Source organism: Callorhinus ursinus, unplaced genomic scaffold, assembly GCF_003265705.2.
Source record: "Callorhinus ursinus isolate GAN/ISIS: 27379988/994484 unplaced genomic scaffold, GSC_fseal_2.0 scaffold22, whole genome shotgun sequence".
NCBI lineage: Eukaryota > Metazoa > Chordata > Mammalia > Carnivora > Otariidae > Callorhinus > Callorhinus ursinus.
Window position 1 is genome coordinate 26,730,849 of NW_027397084.1, and position 22,363 is coordinate 26,753,211.

Here is a 22,363-nt window from a genome sequence, read left to right on the forward strand (position 1 = left end):
ACCCCACCACCACCATCACCACCAACCCTACCACCACCATCATCACCACCCTCATCACCAACCCCACCACCACCATCACCGCCACCTTCATCACCACCATCACCAACACCTTCATCACCACCATCACCACCACCATCACCAACAACCCCACCACCACCATCACCACCACCATCACCACCAACCCCACCGCCACCATCACCACCACCATCACCAGCACCCTCATCCCCTTTATAGTGAATAGAGCTAGGTTCATAGTCTTCTGTTGTATAAAATAGTTAAGTGGACATAATTAACAAAACATGGTAAAAGTTCAACAGGTAGTAATTACCAGAGGAGAGAAGATGGAGTCACTTTTGAAATCAGATCAGATTTGAATCAAATCAAACTGCATGTTGGGTGGAGAGTGAGTCTGTCCCCTTATTTCTTCCCTTCTTGGTTTTTATCTTTTCCGTTAGTGAGATGTTGCCCTGCAGTTCCATGCCAGATCAAGAAAAAAAGTTTAAGAATGTTTGAATTCATGGGTCATAAATAAGAACTATCTTCTCTGTGAAGGCCTATGGAATGATTGAATTATTTTTGACATCCTTGAAATCATTATATCTGCCTTATTTCCCTCCTCTTTCTACAATTTGAAATGTTCACATGTAAACTTTCAATGTTTCTCTTGAGTGAGATTTGCCTCAAATAATAATGAATGCACCCTTTCCCTTCATTCATGAATTCATTGTCACTGGTTCACATAAACCTGATTTAAGAAAAAAACCTAAACAAAATGTCAGCTGAAGCCGTGGGTGCTCTGCAGGGCATCTTGTAGTGAGTGCCTGCTGGTTGGGATGCATTGTTTATTTATTGTGCCAAGCCTGCTTCCATCTTCCCACTGAGGCATTGGCATGAGATGTACTCTATGAGTGTGTCTATATCCTTTAATAATTGCTTTTTCTTTTTGCTCTAAAATCTTGGACAGTTAATGGGCTGTTTACTTTTCTATTTTTTAAGAGTTAAAAATTCTTCTTTGTCCTTTACTGTCTCATATTGACGAGGGGGTGTTTTATTTTCCATCTTGATCCGGTAAAGGGTGGGAAATCAAGGTTTCTTAAGTTTGAGCTATTAGCTGAAAAACTTAAAAAAACATCCAATTCAGTTTGGATGGCTTTCTGGTGGAAACAAAGCTCCTGAATGTACATTTCATGGCTTGTAGATCAAAATCAGTCCCATAGTTTTTATGAGAGTGGATTAATTAGTGTAGTGTGTGGGCAGATCTCCCAGGGCAGGTTTTCACAGGCAGCTTTGCCAGTAGAACTCAGTCTGAACTTGTAGTTACGTGAGAATTATTTTTAAAGGGTGTGGACTCTTCATTCACATGTCTTTGCTATTGTGCATGATATATATGTATATATATAGGCCGGAAGATAAAGGACCACAGTGTAATCATGATGTGATTGGGCTCTGAAGCCAGGCTACCTGATTGTCCTTCCATTAGTGGTTGTGTGGCTGTGGGCAGTCATGACCTCACCAGGCTTCAGTTTTATTATCTGGAGAATAGTGGTTCCTGCCTTATGCAATTACATGGCTATTGTGTGAATTAAGTGAGGTAACATGTTTAAAGCACTTAACACATAGGAATTTTTCAAGAAAATGGTAGCTGTTATTAGAAAAGAATAGTAACAATCATGACAGAGGCAATTATTAATCATCGGTTGGGGTGATCTTAAACTGGGAACTCTATAAAAGGCACATCACTAGGAGGGGCTGGGAAGGGATTTGACATTTTTTTTTTTAAGATTATTTATTTATTTATTTATTTGAGAGAGAGAGAATGAGAGACAGAGAGCACGAGAGGGAAGAGGGTCAGAGGGAGAAGCAGACTCCCTGCTGAGCAGGGAGCCCAATGTGGGACTCGATCCCAGGACTCCAGGATCATGACCTGAGCCGAAGGCAGTTGCTTAACCAACTGAGCCACCCAGGCGCCCAAGGGATTTGACATATTAAATATTGAGTTTCCTCATAGTGCCAGGGACTTAATGCACAATACTTCCATAACCTTGTGAGGAAGGCACTATTATCTTCATTTTAGAGATGAAGAAACGGAGGCTAAGACAGGAAAAAGAAAATTTTTTTTTTCCAGAGTTAACAACCTAAATTGTGAAGCCTGCATTTGAAGTTGGTTCTGTTGGTTCTGAATTTGGAGGTTGGAGACTGGCTGGAAGAGCATGACATATATTTTGTTAGCCTTACTTTGGGATATTGATACAATGTTGTATCAGTCATCTTCCTCTAAAATTACTGTCATGTTTGCTTGCAGTGATTTAGTCTTGGGTCTAATGAAATCTGATCTGGATCTGAAGAATCACAGTGCAGTGCTAGCTCTCCACCCAGTTTACTTGGAGCTTTATAGAATTTTGGATCTGGACGGGACCTCAGAGATAAGCCAATTCAGTCACCTAATTTATGGCCGAGGAGACTGAGGCCTGGTGTTTGATGATTTGCCCAAGATGAAATCACTTATTGGTAGCCTAGAACTGAAAACCTCACACGTCCCCAAATTTGCAGTCCAGTGCTATTTCCATTATACTCTAGGAAACTTTCCTAACATATGGAGAACTGTGTGTAAGACCTAGGATATATTTGCAAATGTTGATTTTTCTGATATGGAAGAAAATAAGGCTAACTAAGGAGTTTTAAAATGCTTACCTGCATATTTGTGCAAGTTTCTTATTTCAGCTCAAGGTGGAGTTGCTCTTTATGGACTAATGGTTCTGCATGGGGGGGCGAGGCTAGGAGCCTCATAGATCTTTCTAACAATAAATCCTGTTGCTGGGTTTCTCACTGTGTGAGTTGTGCTTATTAAAAGCACCGACTCAGGGTGCCTGGCTGGCTCCATTCGGGGAGCACGTGACTCTTGATCTTGGGGTTAGGGGTTCAAGCCCCACATTGGGTGTAGAGATTACTTAAAAGTAAAATCTTAAAAAAAAAGGCAGACTTGTGACCACCCCTTCAAAACATGGGTAAGGTCTAGGAATCTAAATTTTATTTCAAGCAGTCATCACAAGTGATTCTTAGCCACATTAAAACGAGGACGACTACTCTTTAGTATCTCCTGAATGGCTCCTGACAAAGTGCTGGAAAGCCCGAGAGTGAGAGGCATGCCTTTGCAAGTCAATGATGATTCAAGGTAGCTAAGAGAAGTTCCCTCCCAGACTTCTGTATTTGCTTTCAAGCAGCCCCCAACCCTAAGCATGGGTGTTCATTTTAAGCGGTGGAGAATCATATTTTGGGGTTTGATTATGAATCAGTGATTGAGTGAAGCTGAAGGGGAACATACTGATTCTTTAAACTCCAAGTTAAACATGTGTTGCTCCTTTTCTAACAAGGAATGAGTCACTGTCCCAGTGACTCACTGAGGGGTTGTGGTGGAAATAGAAATCAGATCCTGTAAGAATTCGGGCTGGGTTACTGTTTGATCCTTTATGTTGCTAGGAGGGCTTTAGAATGCTGAAACTAGTTGTTTGCCCAATGACATTTCCCCCCATTAATTTATTATTTCTTGATTATTTGTTGTATGTGATTGTGGATGAATGGGGGCGGGTGGGGAATAAGAGGAAGGAAGGATTAGAAAAGGTTCAGAGGTTCCAGAAGGATAATGTCTAATATTTAAAGTGCAGAAGGCTGAAGAGTTTTTATTTCTTGTTTGTATAAAAAATTCAGTGTGGTTTGTAAATAGCGCTTCTTGTGTGTGACCCTGTGCCTGGTGCTGTTACCTTTTACATGCAGAGCTATACAAATGTCCATTCATACATGTTCCGCTCCTGCTGACATATTTGGCATTTAGTGGGAACAGCTATTTCACATACTAGGGGAGGGAAGGGGGTGCCGGAGGAAAGAGCTGACGGCTGGGAGTGGCAGCCATAGGGGGATAGAGGTTCGTGTGTCTGTTTTCTGAAAAGGTGCTACATTCTGCTTGAGATGTAAGTTTGGGGACACATCCAGTGGAGATGTACAGCAGGTAGTTTTGAAATTGTAGCTAGGGAGAGAGTTTAAGGCATTGTTTTCATAGAGGCAGACAATACTTGAAGTCTTGGTGGAAATGCATGACATGTGCAAGAGAGGCAAAGCTTATGGAACAAGACTGATGACAGAAGCTTGGAAAAAGGAAAAGAAATCAATGAAATGGACAAACGATGAGCAGCTAGAGACAGGGCTAGATTGAAGATGGTGAGATGTTTCAGAAGCCAAGGGAAGAAAGTTACAAGAAGGAAAGTTTTGATAGAACTGAGTGTCCCAGAGGGTCAGAGAAGAGAAGACGAAGACAGAAAAGGACATTGGTGATCCTTGAGTGAATGGTTTTAAGTTGAATGTTGGGAGCAGAAGCCAAGTTTTAAGGGCGCCTAGGTGGCTCAGTCATTAAGCGTCTGCTTTCGGCCCAGGTCATGATCCCAGGGTCCTGGGATCAAGTCCCGCATCGGGTTCCCTGCTCGGCAGGAAGCCTGCTTCTCCCTCTCCCACTCCCCTGCTTGTGTTCCTGCTCTCGCTATCTCTCTCTCTGTCAAATAAATAAATAAATAAAATCTTAAAAAAAAAAGCCAAGTTTTAAGTAATAAATGGGTAATGAGAAAATATAAGAGTGTAGACTACTCTTTACTGAAGTTTGACAGTTGAAAGGAGAGAGGTACATGTTCTCTTAAAATGCTTAGTAGAGAGGTAAAAGTGGTTGATGCAAAAGGGAGAAGTGGCTAATTCATGGATAAGAAGTAGTGGGATCAGGATTAGGAGCACAGGTAAGTGGATTAATCCTTAAAACAAAACAAAACAAAAACCTTGTACTTTTTGCTTTGATGCAAGAAAGAAATCGAGGAGAATGAATAAAGAAAGAAATATTTTGGGGCACCTGGGTGGCTCAGTTGTTGAGCGTCTGCCTTCGGCTCGGGTCATGACCGCTGGGTCCTGGGATCGAGCCCCGCATCGGGCTCCCTGCTTGGCAGGAAGCCTGCTTCTCCCTCTCCCGCTCCCCCTGCTTGTGTTCCCTCTCTCGCTGTCTCTCTCTGTCAAATAAATAAAATCTTAAAAAAAAAGAAATATTTTGAGGTATGAACTTGAGATGGAGAATAAAATTGGAATATGGTTTTAAATTTTTTTTTTTTTTTAAGATTTTATTTATTTGACAGAAAGAGACACAGCAAGAGAGGGAACACAAGCAGGGGGAGTGGGAGAGGGAGAAGCAGGCTTCCCGCAGAGCAGGGAGCCCAATGTGGGGCTCGATCCCAGGACCCTGGGGTCACGACCCGAGCCGAAGGCAGATGCTCAACGACTGAGCCACCCAGGCGCCCCTGGAATATGGTTTTAGAAAAACTTTGCAATAATTATTTACCTGCCTCTAAATTATGCGCATCTGATATCTCTTCATAGGGAGTGGGGATATACATTACAACTAGTGGCCCATTGGAGAGAGAAATACAGAATTGGAGATATTCCCTGGTGGTGTCCAGTTGGGTCCCTGCTGGATTGTGGGATGTTGGAATGCAAGGGCGGATACTTGTATTGGTATCAAGGGAAGGAACACAGGAGAATAGAGAAGAGAAAGGGGTATTTATGGTGGTAGTATGCTTCACTTGAAGCTCAAAGGGATCGGGTAGTTATTTTATTATTGCCATGGGATTGTGAGTGTGAGTAAGAAGTGGAATTGTAATTTATTATCTCTTGGTCTGGGCTAAGATGATCATCAGACCAATGGTGCAATGACAAAACTTGAGGAGAAAGAAATTATAGTGGGTTCTGGTCTTGCTCTGTCTGTTCTGTTCTTCATTTCTCTTAGGAAAATTCCATGACTTGACTTTCTTCCCTTGCAAGGGTGAGGGTGAAATTGGCCAAAGAAAATTTGGTGGCAGGAGTTGGGTGGGGAGTAGTGGGCAGGTCCTTGGGTCTTTAGTTTTGAAGAAATGACTCATGAATTAATCTAAAAACCAGAACAGTAAAGAGCTGAGAAATAAACGGAGTTACATTCTCTTAGGAATACTTGGTAGCTTCCTTTTGGCAGGGCAATGTTGGGAATTTACATTTATGAAAATGTAGCTGGCAGAAATGATTTAGTATTATAAATTTAAATTTCACTGAAATCTTGTTAAATCTCAGAAAGATAGTTGAGACAGGGCATGACTATTTTGAGAATTCCAAGTATTTATTAGGCATCAAATTGTATATGGCACAGTATTGGGTGGCATAAATATTTGGCTCCTCATGGGGATGCAAAGTAGATTTCATTTCATGTGCCATCTCAGGTTGATGGTAGAGGCTGCTTGGAGTGCCGTGTTTGATGGTGTCAAGGAAGGTCAAGTCTGGGTTCACCAGAATAGAGAGTAGAAGGATTAGCTGTGTCTGCCATAGGCATGGAAATGGGGAGTGTGGTATGAATGCTGTAAAGGAGGCTGTTGGGTTGAAGAGGGATGGACTTCTACAGGGCTGCATGGGGCTTGAGGTAATCACAAGGATGAAAGAGAAAAGGTAGAAGAGTGGGTGTGTTCAAATACTACCACGAGAATACACTAAGCTACAGAGGAGGGACAGGGAGGGAACATGAGATTTTGTTTGGACTAATATTTTGGAAGTAATAGCCAGGTCTGTTCTGTACAGTTTGGGAGGCACAGTGAGTCAGACTGGGGGCTCTAGAACCACATTGGAATTGAACCCTTAGCACTACTTTTTACTACCTAAGTGGCCTTGGGCAAGTCACTTCATTTTATCTAATTTCAGTTTCTTCCTTTGTATGATGGCAATAATAATAGTACCTATCTTAGGGCATTGTTGTGAGTATTAAATGAGACAGTACTTAAGAGCTGTGCTGTGCAATATGGTAGCCATGAGCCACCTGTGGGTTTTGAGTGCTTGAAATGAGGCTTGTACAAATTGAGATGGGCTGCAAGTAAAAAATACACAATGGATTTTGAATACTTAATATCAAAAAATGCAACAAAACTGAATCTTTTTTAAGCTGATAAATTTTTAATATTGATTACATCTTCAAGGGTAATATTTTGGGTATATTGGGTTCAATAAAATGTTATTAAAATTAATTTTATCCATTTCTTTTCTTTCTTTTTTTTTTAGTGCACTGCTTTAGAACATTTGTCATTATGTCTAGCACATGATAAACACTGGAGAATGTCAGCTATGTCGTACCTAGCATTTCTTAGTATCACATGTTATTATTGATGCCGCCCTTGTGAGCACCAGCTGTGGCATCAGGCGAGGTCTCTGTTAATGGCAGTTTGATTGTGACTCAAGCAGGCCTTCAACCTTATTCCTTATTCCTTGAGAAAAGAGGCGATCTCTCTAAAAAGAGCACCATACCATAGGGGACAGTAAACTTTTCTTATAAAAGGCCAGATGGTAAACATGGTAGGTCTGCTGCCTTATGGTTTTTGTTGTGCATAGTAAATGAGTGTGCTCATGGAACTTTATGGACCCTGAATTTGGAGTTCATATAATATTTCATGTGTCATGAAATATTTATTCTTTTTCTTTTCCCGGCTGTATAAAAATGCAAAACCATTTTTAGTTCACAAACTGTAGGAAAGTAGGTGTGGGCCCTCTTTGGCCCGTGGGCCGTAAATTGCCAGCCCTGCCATCACGAATGCCTGGACATTCAGTAGCCGAGGGTCTTGTTTGACTCTTGGTTTTTCATATGTATTGAACCTAACATTTAGTTTATACCGTACCATTGTATTTATTTTACTTTTAGTAGGTTTTTTTTTTTTTTTTTTTTTTAATAAGAATCCTTTTTTTTTTATTTTTTTAAAGATTTATTTATTATTTATTTTGAGAGAGCGAGAATGAGAGAGAGAGAGAGAGAGAGCGCACACGAGAGGGGGGAGGGTCAGAGGGAGAAGCAGACTCCCCGCCGAGGAGGGAGCCCGATGCGGGACTCGATCCCGGGACTCCAGGATCATGACCTGAGCCGAAGGCAGTCGCTTAACCAACTGAGCCACCCAGGCGCCCTAGTAGGTTTTTTTTTGACCTGTTGATGCTCGGTGGTCTAAATGGAACAAAAAGTTATTTATGAAACTCCTGTTTATTGAGATGTTTGTAAATAAGGAGAGGCAGGAGAAAAAAAATAAAAAGAGTGTGTAAGGGACCAAAGGAGATACTTTTACTTTGTTTTACTCAAAATGCTTGTCTTTTTGTATAGATTGAATGCACTGGAGTGTTGCTTAGCTTTAAAGTAACATTAAACTGTGAAGCAGAAACATATTTTAAGGTTTTGTCTTCCACAGATTTGTAGTGGGAAAGCCCATTTCTCACTTTGTCTCTCTGTGATCAAAGAAAATGCTGAATAATGAGAGAATATTTAATAACTTGGTAAGGAGGTCCAAGTTTTCAGCTAAGAAAGTGATATACTTAAGTTTATATTACTGAATAGCAGAAAGCTACCAAAAATACTTAAGCAGTAAATACTAAGGTATATAAATACATAATTGTGTGTATACATATATATTTGCATACATATTTACTTACATATATGCATATACATATATATATATATTTATATGCATATAGTGGAAAAGCTGTTTTTTTTTTCCCATAGAGAATATTTCTGGATCTGTTGGATTTCCAGTCACACATCACCCCTTCCCTCAGCAGTTCTCCACAGAGCTATTTTGTGAGCGCAGATGTTAGAGGAGGCAGCATACGGCATTATAGAGTGTGTTTAAAAAGCTAAGGGAAGGTTAGTTTTTGTGTATGCTTATTACACAACTTAAAAATAGCTTGACTCTATTTGTAAATCAAACGGCCAGCTCTCCGGCTTGTGCCAAGTGTGAAGCCTTAAAACAAGGTTTCTTTTGAGTGGCTTCGGCAGTGTTGGGAAGGAGAAAACATCTGAAAGGGTTCTAAGATTGACTTTCTGTGGTTACACACAAAAATGACCTGAGTTTTACAGACTTATCTACAGTAATGTTGAGAAGGACTTTTCGTCCCAGAGCGGATCTTTAGTCCGTGATTTAAAGAAGTGCCAGTTAGTGAGTGTTTCCAGAGGTGGTGCCTGTTTCCCGTGTCTGAGTGGAACCTTGCTTAGAGGGAGCAGAAATGGTCACAACGGTTTGCTATTTAATCTTCAGCCTAGCAACAGCTAGGAAGAGATTACTATTCCTCATCTACATTCCCACCACTCTGCTCCCAGTTTTAGGTTTTGGCTGTGTAAATTATTGCTAGAATGTTAGGACTTTCACATAAGGCTGAGCAAGTGCCTAAGACATTCCAAGCTGCGTTTGTAAATTTGGAGAGAACACAAGTTGAAAAAAATGTCAAGTACTTAAAGTTGACCTTTTAATAACGACACATGAGACCAGTGAGTGGGCTTTAAATTGGATCTCTCTCTACACATCCTTCAAGCCACTCCCTGAATCTAGCAAGAATTATGGGTGGGTGGGACATCTCTGCCCCGGCGCTCCCGCTTTTGGGAACAGCTTCTGTTTCTGCCTCTGTTTTTCCTGGACCTATGAAGACACCATCATGTGTCAGAGTAGTGAGAGCCAGGCATGCGGTCAACCTCCTCTTCCAATTTTTCTCTAACGAGAAAACCCCTCGAAGGTTTGAACCAAAAGGGCTACATTAAAAAAAAAATTCTATGAAATGGGATTTCCTGCAGTTCAGATCTGGGTAGCTGGTCTTGAGTTGCTGAAATGCTTGCCCTTGCGATTAATCAACCTACTGCATTTATTTGGATTGTAGATTCACAGCTGTTTTTTCTTTCTTTTTTTTTTTTACTTTCTCTTGTTTGGTGTCTCTTAGATAAAAATAAATACCCCCGCCCTGGCCCCCCTGCCCCAACACACACACACCACACAGACCACACACACACACACACACACACACACACACACACACACACACACACAGTCTTTGTAAATTTGCCAGTGATGGGAGGTAGACTGTGTGTCAGGCCATGATGGAAAGGAAGCACATTGTTTCCTCCAAGTCACTGGACTGACAAAATGGTCAACCCCATGATTTATCCTAAAGTAATGAAAGATAAATACCTCTCCGTAATCAAGGGTACTGGTTTGATGGGGCTCCGCTTTCGGCGGTTTAATTTTGTCCATTTTCTCCTAGTGTGGGATATTGTTGTGGATGCTGTTCTGTACCACCCAGGTAGAGCCCTTCAGAGAAGGACAGGCTTCCTCCAGCTCCTGGGAGTGCTTCGGCAGACCACCCTCACAGCCAGCCCCCTTTGGGGCTTGCATCTGCTAAAGAGAACCGCCTTGCCTAAGGGGCACCCCTCCTTGGATGAAGGTCCAGCCCCGTCCCCCTGGTTCAGAACAGTTCTCAAAGATCTTGGCTCTTCTAGCATCTCACCTCTGGAGCCTGTTTTGCAACTCTGCCTCCCCCTCTCCCTAGGCCTGTCCCCTTCCTTTCCCTTCCCTACTCCAGGTACTGATCACAGGAGCACTCCCCACAAAACCCCTGGCTTCCCTGGCGTCCCAGCTATAGACATAATATGGTTATTTTTAAGGATTTTTCAGATCTTGAAATTAACCTCAAATGTATCAAAACTGTAGTATGAAGAAGTGATAAGAGAATTGGGAAATTTTCGAGTTTTATATCCTTTTCAGAAGTTTTTGTATAAGGCGAATTGTTTTAAAATTAGTTTTGCTATTGCAGTGCTTATAGCAGAACTCTGAAGTTTGGGAGAAACATGGATAAAGAAGAATCCCCATGTTCTCTGATGACTAGCATAGAGCTGAGGAGAGGAGTCCTGAGATAATCGAGGTTGTGAACATCTGTGATGGAGTGGTGATAACATGCACAAAGAGGCTCTCTAGGCTGGGGAACTTATGCAATAATCAAGGGTATGTAGGGGAAAAGCGCAAAGGTACAGTTGCTGTTCTTGTGCTGAGAGGCAGCATGGAGTGGCAGTTTACAGCTCAGGCCCAAGAGCCGGGCTGCCTGGGTTAGAATCTTGGCTCTGTTACTTCTTTTCTGTGTGTGACCTTGGGCAGGTCACTTAATGTCTCTGTGACTCAGGGTTCTCATTTGTAAGATAAGGAAAATAATAATAGGATTGTGATGCAGATTAGATCAGTTAATATATGTAATGCTTTTATAACACTATAAATATTATCTATTATTATTTTATTCACCAAATTTAAAAATTGTACCCATCAGATCTAGTTGATTGTTTATTGCTTCTAAGCAGAAATGTGAGTCTTCCATCCTCTAGACTAACATTATCCAATGGAAGTATGGTTCTACCACATGTGTCCACATATGTAATAGGACATTTTCTAGTAACCAAAATAAAAAAGTAAAACACAGGGGCACCTGGGTGACTCAGTTGGTTAAGCATCGATTCTTGGTTTTGGCTCAGGTCACCATGATCTCAGGGTCCTGAGATTGAGCCACACAATGGGCTCTGTGCTCAGCATGGAGTCGGCTTGGCTCTCTCCCTGTGCAAACCTCCCCCCATCCCTGCCCCATGCTTGCTTGAGTGCTCTCTCTCTCTCTCTCTCTCTGTCTGGCATAAATAAATAAAATCTTTGAAAAAAAAATGGGGGTGCCTGGCTGGCTCAGTCAGTGGATCATGTGACTCTTGATCTTGGGGTTGTGGGTTTAAGCCCCATGTTGGGTGTAGAAATTACTTAAAAATAAAATCTTTCAAAAAAAGGTAAGGAAAATCCGGATAAAATTAATTTTAATAATATACTTTATTTAATCCAATAATTCGTAAATATTACCAGTTCAACATGTACTCACTATAAAATTATTGCTGAGATAGTTCACATTCTTTTTGCTTTTTTAAGTCTTAGAAATATGGGGTGTATTTTGCATTTGTAGCACATTTCAGTTGCTCATTTCAATAGCCGTTGTGGCTAGAGGTTATTGTGCTGCACTGTGCACCTTTAGACGTTTGCTAGTTAATCTATTTATTTCAAGAGTGTTCTAGGGCGCCTGGGTGGCTCAGTTGGTTAAGTGACTGCCTTCGGCTCAGGTCATGATCCTGGAGTCCCGGGATCGAGTCCCACATCGGGCTCCCTGCATGGCAGGGAGTCTGCTTCTCCCTCTGACCCTCCCCCCTCTTATGTGCTCTCTATCTCTCATTCTCGCTCTCTCAAATAAATAAATAAAATCTTTAAAAAAAAAAAAGAGTGTTCTAGTCATCCGTTTCTGAGTGAACCACCCCCAAATCTAGCAGTTTAAAACAATAGTTCATTATTTCTCACGAGTCTCACTCACCCAGTTTGTACACACAAGATTAATGATTATTGCTTGAATCAGTTATTACCATGATAGTTGTGAAATTTCCTAATTCCATGATTCCTTCTATATTTACTAGTTGGAATTCTATGGTAAAGAAGAACTTTTTCTTCTCCCTCAATTAGTCATCTGTTTAATTATAGAGCAGCATAATCTTTTATTTATATTATTTATATATAACATAATATATAAATATGTATATCATATATATTATATATATACATATATTATAAACATATATAATGGAATGATCAGACAATTTGAACATTCAAATAAAGGCTTTTTTTTTTTTTTTTTTTGCAGATCCATATTATCCCTGTCCCCATACATGCCCAGCCTCCCCTGTCATCAACATCACTAACCAGAATGGTACCTTTTTTCTTTTTAGCAAGAATGAACACATCATGATCAACCAAGTTCCATTGTTTTCACTAGGGTTCACTCTTGGCATTGTATATTCCATGGGTTTTGGCAAATGTATAATGACATATAACCATTATTATAATACCGCACAGAGTGTTTTCACTGCCCTGAAAACCCTCTGTTCTCTGCCCATTCATCTCTCCATACCACCTCGCAGCAACCTGATCTTTTTATCGTATCCATAGTTTCGCTTTTTTTTCCAGAATGTCATTTATTTGGAATCATGCAGTATGTAGCCTTTTCAGACTGGCTTCTTTCACTTTGCAATATGCATTTAAGGTTCCTCTGTATGTCTTTTCATGGCTTGATAGCTCATTTCTTTTTAGAGCTGAATAATATTCCATTGTCTAGATGTATCACAGTTTATTTATTCATTCACTGACTGAAGGAAACTTGGTTGCTTCCAAGCTTTGGCAATTATAAATAAAGCTGCTGTAAATATCTGCATGCAGATTTTTGTGTGGTCATAAGTTTTCAGCTCTTTTGAGTAAGTACCAAGAAGTGTAATTGCTGGATTGTATGGTAAGATCATGTTTAGTTTTTTAAGAAGTTGCTAAACTGTCTTTCCAAGTGGCTGTACCCTTTTGCATTGCGTACCAGCAGTATGTGAGAGTTCCTATTGCTCCACATCCTGGCCAGCATTTGATGTTGTCAGTGACTGATACCAGTGTCTTGGTATCTTATTGTTTAATCTGCATTTCCCTATGACGCAGAGCATCTTTTATTATGCTTATTTGCCGTCTGTGTATCTTCTTTGCTGAGTTGTTTGTTAATGACTTTGGCCCATTTTTTAGTCAGTTATTTTCTTATTGTTGAGTTTTAAGAGTTCTTTGTAGATTTTGGACTATAGTCCTCTATCAGATGTGTCTTTTGCAAATATTTTTTCCCAATTTGTGGCGTTTCTTCTCATTCTCTTGACATTGTCTTTTGCATAGCAGAAGTTTTTAATTTTGATGAAGTCCAGCTCATGAATTCTTTTTTTAAAAGATTTTATTTATTTATTTGAGAGAGAGAGAGCATGAGTGGGGGGGGAGGAAGAAGCAGGATACCCCCACCCCCTTCTCCCCTGAGCAGGGAGCCTGACATGGGGCTCAATCCCAGGTCCTGGTGATCGCGACCTGAGCTGAAGGCAGATGCTTAACCGACTGAGCCACCTAGGTGCCCCTGAATTATTTCTTTAATGGATTGTATCTTAAAAAGACCAAGGTCATCTAGGTTTTCTCCTATGTTATATTCTAGGAGTTTTATAGTTTTGCATTTTATATTTAAGTCTATGATCCATTTTGAGTCAGTTTTTCTGAAGGGGGTGAGGTCTGTGTCTAGATTCACTTTTTTGCATGTGGATGTCCATTGTTCCAGCATTATTTGTTGAAGAGACTATCTTTGTTCCATTGCATTGCTTTTGCTCATTTGCCAAAGATCATTCGACCATATTAGTAAGGGTCCATTTCTGGGATCTCTCTTCTGTTCCATTGATCAGTTTGTCTGTTCTTTTGCCAATACCACATTGCCTTGATTACTGTAGCTTTGCAGTAAGTCTTGGAGTTGATAGCACTGGTCTTCCAGCTTTGTTCTCCTTCAGTATTGTGATGGTTATTCTGGGTCTTTTGCCTCTCCAGATAAACTTTAGAATCAGTTTGTTGACATTCATAAAATAACTTTCTGGGATTTTGATCAATTGCATTGATCAAGTTGAGAAGAACTGATGTCTTGACAATATTGAGTCTTTCTATCCATGAACATTGAATATCTCCTCATTTATTTAATCCTTCCTTGATCTTCCTTGATTTCATTTATCAGAGTTTTGTAGTTTCTTCATATAGATCTTGTACACATTTCGTTAGATTTATACCTAAGTATTTCTTTTTTGGGGGGATGCTAATGTAAATGGTATTGTTTTTTCAAATTCTGTATATTCATTGTTGGTATATTTTGAATTGAGAACACACTCTCTTCACATATGTTGAGGTACGTGTTAAGATCATAGAGCTGCTCTATGGAGGATATTTTCAATTCTTTCATCTATCCCCCATACTGAGCTATTTAAATGTTTCAGTCCAGATATTTTACAGGGTTTGTCTTTTTGCCTGGAAAGTACTATGACTCCCTTCAACAAATATTTTTACAACACAGAACTTGTCAAGTAAATTGTCTGTATTTATGGTTCTTTTGACTGTTTCACCAAGTTTCGTTGCTGCAATATCATTGGGCTTCTCAAATTTCACTTCATTTCAGTATAGAATATGCCTATCCCATTAAAAAGAACTTGGGCGCCTGGGTGGCCCAGTTGTTTAAGCAACTGCCTTTGGCTCAGGTCATGATCCTGGAGTCCCAGGATCGAGTCCCGCATTGGGCTCCCTGCTCAGCAGGGAGTCTGCTTCTCCCTCTGACCCTCCCCCCTCTCGTGTGCTCTCTCTCTCTCACTCTCTCTCTCAAATAAATAAATAAAATCTTAAAAAAAAAGAACTTAATGAGAAGTTTCTTCCCACAAGTTAAGATATTACCAAAGCATGATTACAATATTTCAAAGTTAAATCTTGTGCAAATTAAACCCATCTCATAACAATATTTTACTAAACCAAAAAGATTCGGGACAAATGCTACATCAGGATGCTGGGATAGCAGCATAACCTGGGATGATCTGGCCAGGACTCACTCTGTGTAAAAGGCCTTTCAGGATCTGGTCCAGCTTCATCTCTATAGTCCTCTCCCTGCCAGCTCTTTGCTTCTGTAGACTCATGCGGAGCTCCACTCTTTTGCATTTCCTGCTGCTCTGCCTAGAAACTCTTCCCTTACTTTCTCATCTGGCTAATTTTTCATTCTATAATCCTAGACTTCTGGCATCATTTTCTCTAGAAGCCTTCTCCTGATCCCTATGAGGTGGGCTCTGCCCTATTCTTATTGTAGCCCTTCCATATTGCACTGTTTTTGTTCAGGTGTTTCTCTTTCTTCACCTTTTCAAGACACTTTTTGTCCAATGTCGTCTTATTTAAGAGTCCTCCTCTTTGCTTCCTATGGTGACAGTTATTGGATAAACTGATTTGTGCAAGGTGATAAGAGATTTTGATGAATGGCTTATCTGCTGCTTGAAAACGTATTTGTATATCACTGAGGCCCACTGGGGCAGTGGTCTTCAGGTGGGTGTGCACACATTGGGTATTGTGCAAGACCATTTGTAAGGGTGTAGGCAGAAAACGTACTAGCTTTTATTTCTATTATTTTCTTGGGCAAAACTAAGAAATTAAGGTTTTCTAATATTTAATAATTTGGTTAAGAAAAGTGCATATATATGACTTTATAATCTAATGTGACATTGGTGATGTGTACTGATTGACTGAGTGCTCCATTATAAAAATTGGGAGACCCTGCTGTAGAGGCATGCTGACATCCCCAGCGGATATCTCTTCCAAGTTTGCTGGCGCTACAATGATTTACATTTATCAAGTGTTTCCTACGTGCCAGACACTGCTCTGTACGTACACTTTCTAGGTATCAACATACTTATTCTTCACGACCACCTTATGAGATTGGTACTATTATCAAAATACTCATTTTATGGATGAAAAAATCGAACCCAGATAATCAGGTAACTTTTTCAAGTATAGAACTGGTGGAGTCTAATTCCAGAGGCCACTTGCTTACCCCCTGCTCTGTATTGTGCTCTGCTCTGGTGTCGGTCTCTTCCTATAGGATAGACACATGTGGCTTCCAGGAGGACTGGCACCATGTCTGTCTTGCTCATTGTGATAAATACTTCATAAATATTCACAAGTATTTCTTAAATGAGGGAACTGTGAGGGTCCCTCCTCACCTCTGAATTCATGTCACTTAAATTGGAACTTTGGATAAGTACTCTTTTATTTTTAACTTGAAATATTTTTTCCCTTGAAGTAATTAGATTGGATGAGAAATTGGCATGAGTTAAGTTAGCGGTCCTATGTTTAGAAACTGTACATGAAAAGAAGTCTGCATGACTCTAATACCAGTGAGTCAGTTAGGAGTCCCAGCTCACCCCTGATGTGACTAATGCCTTCCTTTTCTTCCTTTATCATGAGGGTCTGAGAACATAAGAAATAAACCTCAGCTTCTTTTTCAACACAGATTGAAGTGTCCCTCCAATGTATAGAACCTTGAAGCAGCAACAGTGACAACAAAAATGCTAATGGAAAAGAGCAGCAGAACTTAAAAACTGTTTTTTTTGGGAGGATTCACCCACTGATGGCTTTTCAAGTCTGGCTCAGCTTTCCTTAATTCTTTGGCACGAGGTTGTGTAGTAATGTCTCAGGTGTTCTGGGCTTTAATAAAATTGTTTTGTTTTGACCAAATAAGTTTGTGATTCTGTAAGCTTATGATTCCTTCTGCATCTGAAAGAGTATTAGGAGAGTCTTCGGAGTTGTGTATTATATCATCATATTCAAATTATGACTCTATTTTCTTCCCTGTTTTGCTTTTAGGCTCTTTCAAGACACTTATTCTTCCATCAGTAAGTATCCATTTAAAAAATTTGGTTTCAGAAATATACATTGCATTGATCAGTGAAACAATTTAACATTTTGTTGGCCTTTATTTTTTTTTTTAAAGATTTTATTTATTTATTTGAGAGAGAGAGAATGAGAGATAGAGAACACGAGAGGGAAGAGGGTCAGAGGGAGAAGCAGACTCCCCGCCGAGCAGGGAGCCTGATGTGGGCACTCGATCCCGGGACTCCAGGATCATGACCTGGGCCGAAAGCAGTTGCTTAACCAACTGAGCCACCCAGGCTCCCTTTGTTGGCCTTTATATTAATTTGCATTCCTTGTGAGTTTGGCTTGAGTTCAGTTCTACCTTTAAGAATACTGTTACTGTATTCAGTAACAGGGAGATTGGTTATCAGCCTCTTCAAAGTCATAGCAGAGATTTTCCTCTTGTAAAACAGGGAACTTCACTGAGGGAAACTGACCTGGACTATTGTCACAGACACCTGCATCTGCCTTAAAGAACCTTAGAGTTTAGAGGGTGTAATGAACACTCTGTCCTTCAGTTTCTCTGTCCCGGAAGAGTGGAGTGCCCTGCTGAGCCATATTGAAGGCTGAGGCATTGATGATACCGATCCTGTCTTTGTTTAAACATTTTCTTTTTTTTTTTTTGGTTCATAATTTAATTGTTTGCGGTACTTCTATTTTAAATATTAAGAAATTATTTATCTTGATTACTGAATTTTTTTGTCTTCTTGAGTTTTGCACCTGAGGCCAGGGCCTCACCCACCTCACCCTTGTCCCAGACCTGGAAAAGGGCATAAAGAAACTGCCTGTTTCACAGGGGATACCTCAGAGGTGAAGTAAGATGTGAAAGTGCTGTAAAATTTGCTATAGAAGTGGAAAGGGGTTATTATTTTGAGAAAGTCATGAAACCTGATGATTACATGCTGTTTGTGAACTGATCCTACTTGTCATAGCTTTGATTTGGGAGTTTGTACTTTTATTACTGTGTTTTGTTTTGGAGCTTAACACTTTGAATATACAATAGAGAACGGTGACCACGGCATCCAACAAGAGATGCCATTTGGTATACTTTTCTGAGAATAGATGACTGATGACTTTGTTAAAAAAACAAAACTCAGCCTAGTAAATTTGAAGATCTAATTGGCTTTATTAAGCAGTTGGGCAGGATCCCATCTAGCAAGTAGAGGGGAGCTCTAGTTGTACAATGTGGAAGATTTTTGTAGGAAGGAGGGTGGGGCAAGGAAGTTATTAGCAAAAGAAAAGAAAGGATTGTTCCAGGCAAGGTCACCTTCCCTTAGGGGGAAGGGCATGGGGTCTTATCCTGCAGATTACCTCATCTTCCTTTGGCGGTGGGGTGGGGATGGAGAGGGCCCATGTGACAGATTACCTCATTGGTGCTTGTCAGAAAGTTCCAGATTGATTGGCCTAAAAGTAAACTCCTGGAGAGGTTGAAACTGCAATTAAGTCTTGGTTTGCTCTTCTGAGAGCAAACTAGTCCACCTTGGGCCTGTGGTTTTCTTTTGAACAACTTTAGCCCTGACACTTTACATACTTAATGTAGGATCAGCATTACCTGATGAGCCAGGGTTCCCCATTTCCTCCATTACTTATTGAAGGTTATTTATGAAACACATTCAGAAACCACATTCCTTTCTCCGCGGGGTGGGGGTGGGGGTGGGTCGATCCTAGAGAATACAGTGCTCCCAAACAGTAGTTTATAAAAATCACTTATATCCCATACTGCTCTTTCTTACCTACTACGTTTGTGCTTTTCTTACTAAGAAATATAATTGCTTTTCTACTGTTAAATAGAAAGTAGGGAAAAAGAGGCAAAGCAGGTGGAAAGGGGGGGAACCCAATCTCATTGATAATAAAACATGGCATTGCATTCATGTATGCTTAAACATTAGATGTTGGCCATATGCTGTTGAAGGAATATTCCAATGAGAAGATTAAAATAAATCCTGTGTAATACAATTGTCCTACAGCAGAAAGATTAAAATAAATCCTGTGTAATACAGTTGTCCTACAGTAATACGATTGTCCTACATTAAGTCCATGAACCACAGTTTATTTTTTTATTTTTTAAAAATAATTAATTTATTCGAGAGAGAGTGGGAGAGCACGAGGGTGGGGAGGAGCAGAGGGAGAGGCACACTCCCTGCTGAGCAGGGAGCCAGGTGTGGGGCTCCATCCCAGGACCCTGAGATTATGACCTGAGCCAAGGCAGACGCTTACCTGACTGAGCCACCCTGGCGCCCCCAGGAACCGGTTTAAAATACCACTGCCTGGTTTCATCGGAGAAGCCTGCAGGTGCACAGGCTGGAAGTGTAGAAAGGCTGACCAGAGAGGGCATCAGGCGGGACGAGGGCACCTGGGCTTGTTCCAGTAATGTCAGTTTATTATAAACTATACTCGTCTAAACTATCATGAAGCTGGAATTTGGCTGCTATGATTCTTTTAAGTCTTACCTATGTGAAATACGAACTCCAACATCCTGTATTTGTCTTTAATATTAATGCCATTTCTATTGTTGTAGATATAACGCTTAACCTATTGAGAGCTTTACTAGAGATTATATTTAGAACTATATCCCTTTTCTAGTAAAACAGAAATTTAAAGGCTTAGTCATAAAGTATCTGGGAAAATGTGATCATGCTTGGCAAAAATAAAGTTCTGTATTGTTATGAGTTTTCAGTTAAAATAGACCCAGCTTTTGGAGTGTGCACTTGTATTCTGATGTTTGTAAATGTAATATTTTAAATTGTTTTTTAAGGTTCTCATGAATTTTTGCTGTAAAATATGAATGTTTTACTGTATTGGAACAAATGTGTTTTTAGTATCTGATTAGCCCATTGTTTCTACTTTTGATATACTACAAGCAGCTTTTAATAATAAATAAAAAAATTGATGCTTAATATAAAGATTATTTTTTGCACAAAATATGCTAGGAGAAATTTCTTATATTCTCTCTGTAAATAAGTCCATCTTAAAATGAAGGAGTGGCTTTTAAAAAAGTTAGAAATGTTTTTAAAGTTTATTTTATGTCTAATATTTAAAAAATATTTTTAATAGAAACTGACATCTTAAATTCCTCAACTGTATTTTAAAAGTTATTTGAGGGGCGCCTGGGTGGCTCAGTTGGTTAAGCGACTGCCTTCGGCTCAGGTCATGATCCTGGAGTCCCGGGATCGAGTCGCACATCGGGCTCCCTGCTCGGCAGGGAGTCTGCTTCTCCCTCTGACCCTCTTCCCTCTCGTGCTTTCTATCTCTCATTCTCTCTCTCTCTCTCTCTGAAATAAATAAATAAATAAATTAAAAAAAAAAGTTATTTGAAATCTCCACTACTCTTAGTAACTAGCATTATTAATGAAATAGAGTACGATAAATGCTGTTGTGTTGTCTCAGTTTCCTTGACAACTGATCTTTTAGAGAAGGCAAAATGGTTTTAGTTAACCCAGATTAGTTCCTTACCCACCAAGGATCTTTTTAAAATTTTTATTTATTTTTATTTTAAAGTAAACTCTCTGCGCAATGCGGGGCTCAAACTTACAACCCCAAGATCGAGAGTCACATGCTCCACTGACTGAGCCAGTTACCCCCACCCTCCCTGCAAGGACCTTTAAAAAAAAAAAAAAAGATTTATTTATTTATTTTGAGAGAGTGAGAATGAAAGAGAGAGAGTACATGAAAGGGGGGAGGGTTTGAGGGAGAAGCAGGCTCCTCGCTGAGCAGGGAGCCCGATGTGGGACTCGATCCCGGGACTCCAGGATCATGACCTGAGCCGAAGGCAGTCGCTTAACCGACTGAGCCACCCAGGCGCCCCCACAAGGACCTTTTTGAGCATACCTTCCTTTGATACCCTGGGCAAAGAGCAAACATTTCCTCAGAAAATTTGCATTTATGTATACACAAGAATACACAGAATACACTTTGCATAATGAGAATCTTACGCCCTGAGCATGCCCAACTCAGATGCTCGTCAATACTTTGCTGATCAAAGCCCCGTGATGTTTCACACTCCCTGACTCTTGGCCTTCTGCTAGACAGTGTCATCTGTGGGAATTGTCTCTTTCTCCAGCCATCTGCTCTCGGCTCAACATACAGGAATCCCAAATCTCTGTGGGTAAATAATTGGTTCTTGTATAAGAGATCTGGAAATCTCTGATGAGGGGACCTCTTTATTACCAATCCTGGGAAGTCTTTCAGTAATTGTGACCCCAAGAAGGCCGAAGGCAATTGATCAGCAGAGATTCAGGAGCTTTTACTTCTGGGGTCCTCTCCACTGTGGGGAGCAGGTTACAACCCATCCTAGGTCTGGTACAGAGAGAAACTTTTGTAGAGATTGCTTCCAACCCACAGTGTTTTCTTCATTCTCCTCATTCTGCCCCTCTGCTGTCAACAATGGAAGGCTAAGGTCTCTACTACGGCTCTGGAGCTGTAGTACCATGTGGAGTCTGCGGGGGCACCCGAAGGCATATAGTGATGCCCCGTGGCTTCTAGAGTCACCCCTGGTCTACAGATATACCAAGTTCACTTGTCATCTCTGACTTTCCAGCCCTGGGATTAACACCGAGGCTTTGAGCATCTTGAATTATGTAAATCTTACATATGCAGGAGGGGGAGGCAAGTTTTCTAATGGGGCAGTTGAGAAAGCAAATTACTTGGGGTAGCTGAATGGAGCAGAAAGATAGCTCTCTCCTCGTGAGGCAGTGCCAGCTCTCTGAAGGACAGAGTAGGGCATGGAGAGAATGTTTTTGGACACATTTTGTGTTACATCTCCTTTAACTCCTTGGCGTTCTTGTGATTAATGGGCCTCTTTAGTTTTGGGCCTCTTCATCTTTAATTTGCTGTAAATCTTCAATCTATCTGTTCTGGAGCCTAAAAATGATCAAACTATATCCAAACCATGAAAAGCAATCCTATCAAATACCATATTTTAAACATGAAGTATTTATGCATCTTTGCCATATGCCTGTATATGATATGCTGGCATAGATCGTGTCCTGCTTTTAGGATTAAAATATCTATTTAAAAGAATTTGAGAGCTGAGGTATCATTTGAGAAAATTGAATATAAGAATGCAGGTTCCAAGGCTAGACTCCCAGCCCTACTAGGGCACACATCTTTGGTTCATGTTTTTTCCCAAGAACTCAGAACAACCTGGAGCTAGAAGGTGCTCAATAAATGTTTATTGAAGAAAAGCTGAACTCGAC

At 40.4% G+C, this 22,363-nt stretch overlaps 1 protein-coding gene across 4 annotated transcripts in view; it reads left to right on the top strand.

The window, feature by feature from the left end:
- The window catches only part of CD109 (CD109 molecule), a 171,005-nt gene that overhangs the window by 4,481 nt on the left and 144,161 nt on the right, over nt 1–22,363 (top strand). For all 4 annotated transcript variants that reach the window (XR_012381956.1, XM_073905229.1, XM_073905227.1 and 1 more), the window contains exon 3: nt 17,121–17,149. Coding sequence is in view for 3 of the 4 variants with exons in the window: in XM_073905229.1 (XP_073761330.1) it covers nt 17,121–17,149 (29 nt within the window). In the remaining variant the exon portion in view is untranslated. The remainder of the gene's footprint in view (nt 1–17,120; nt 17,150–22,363) is intronic.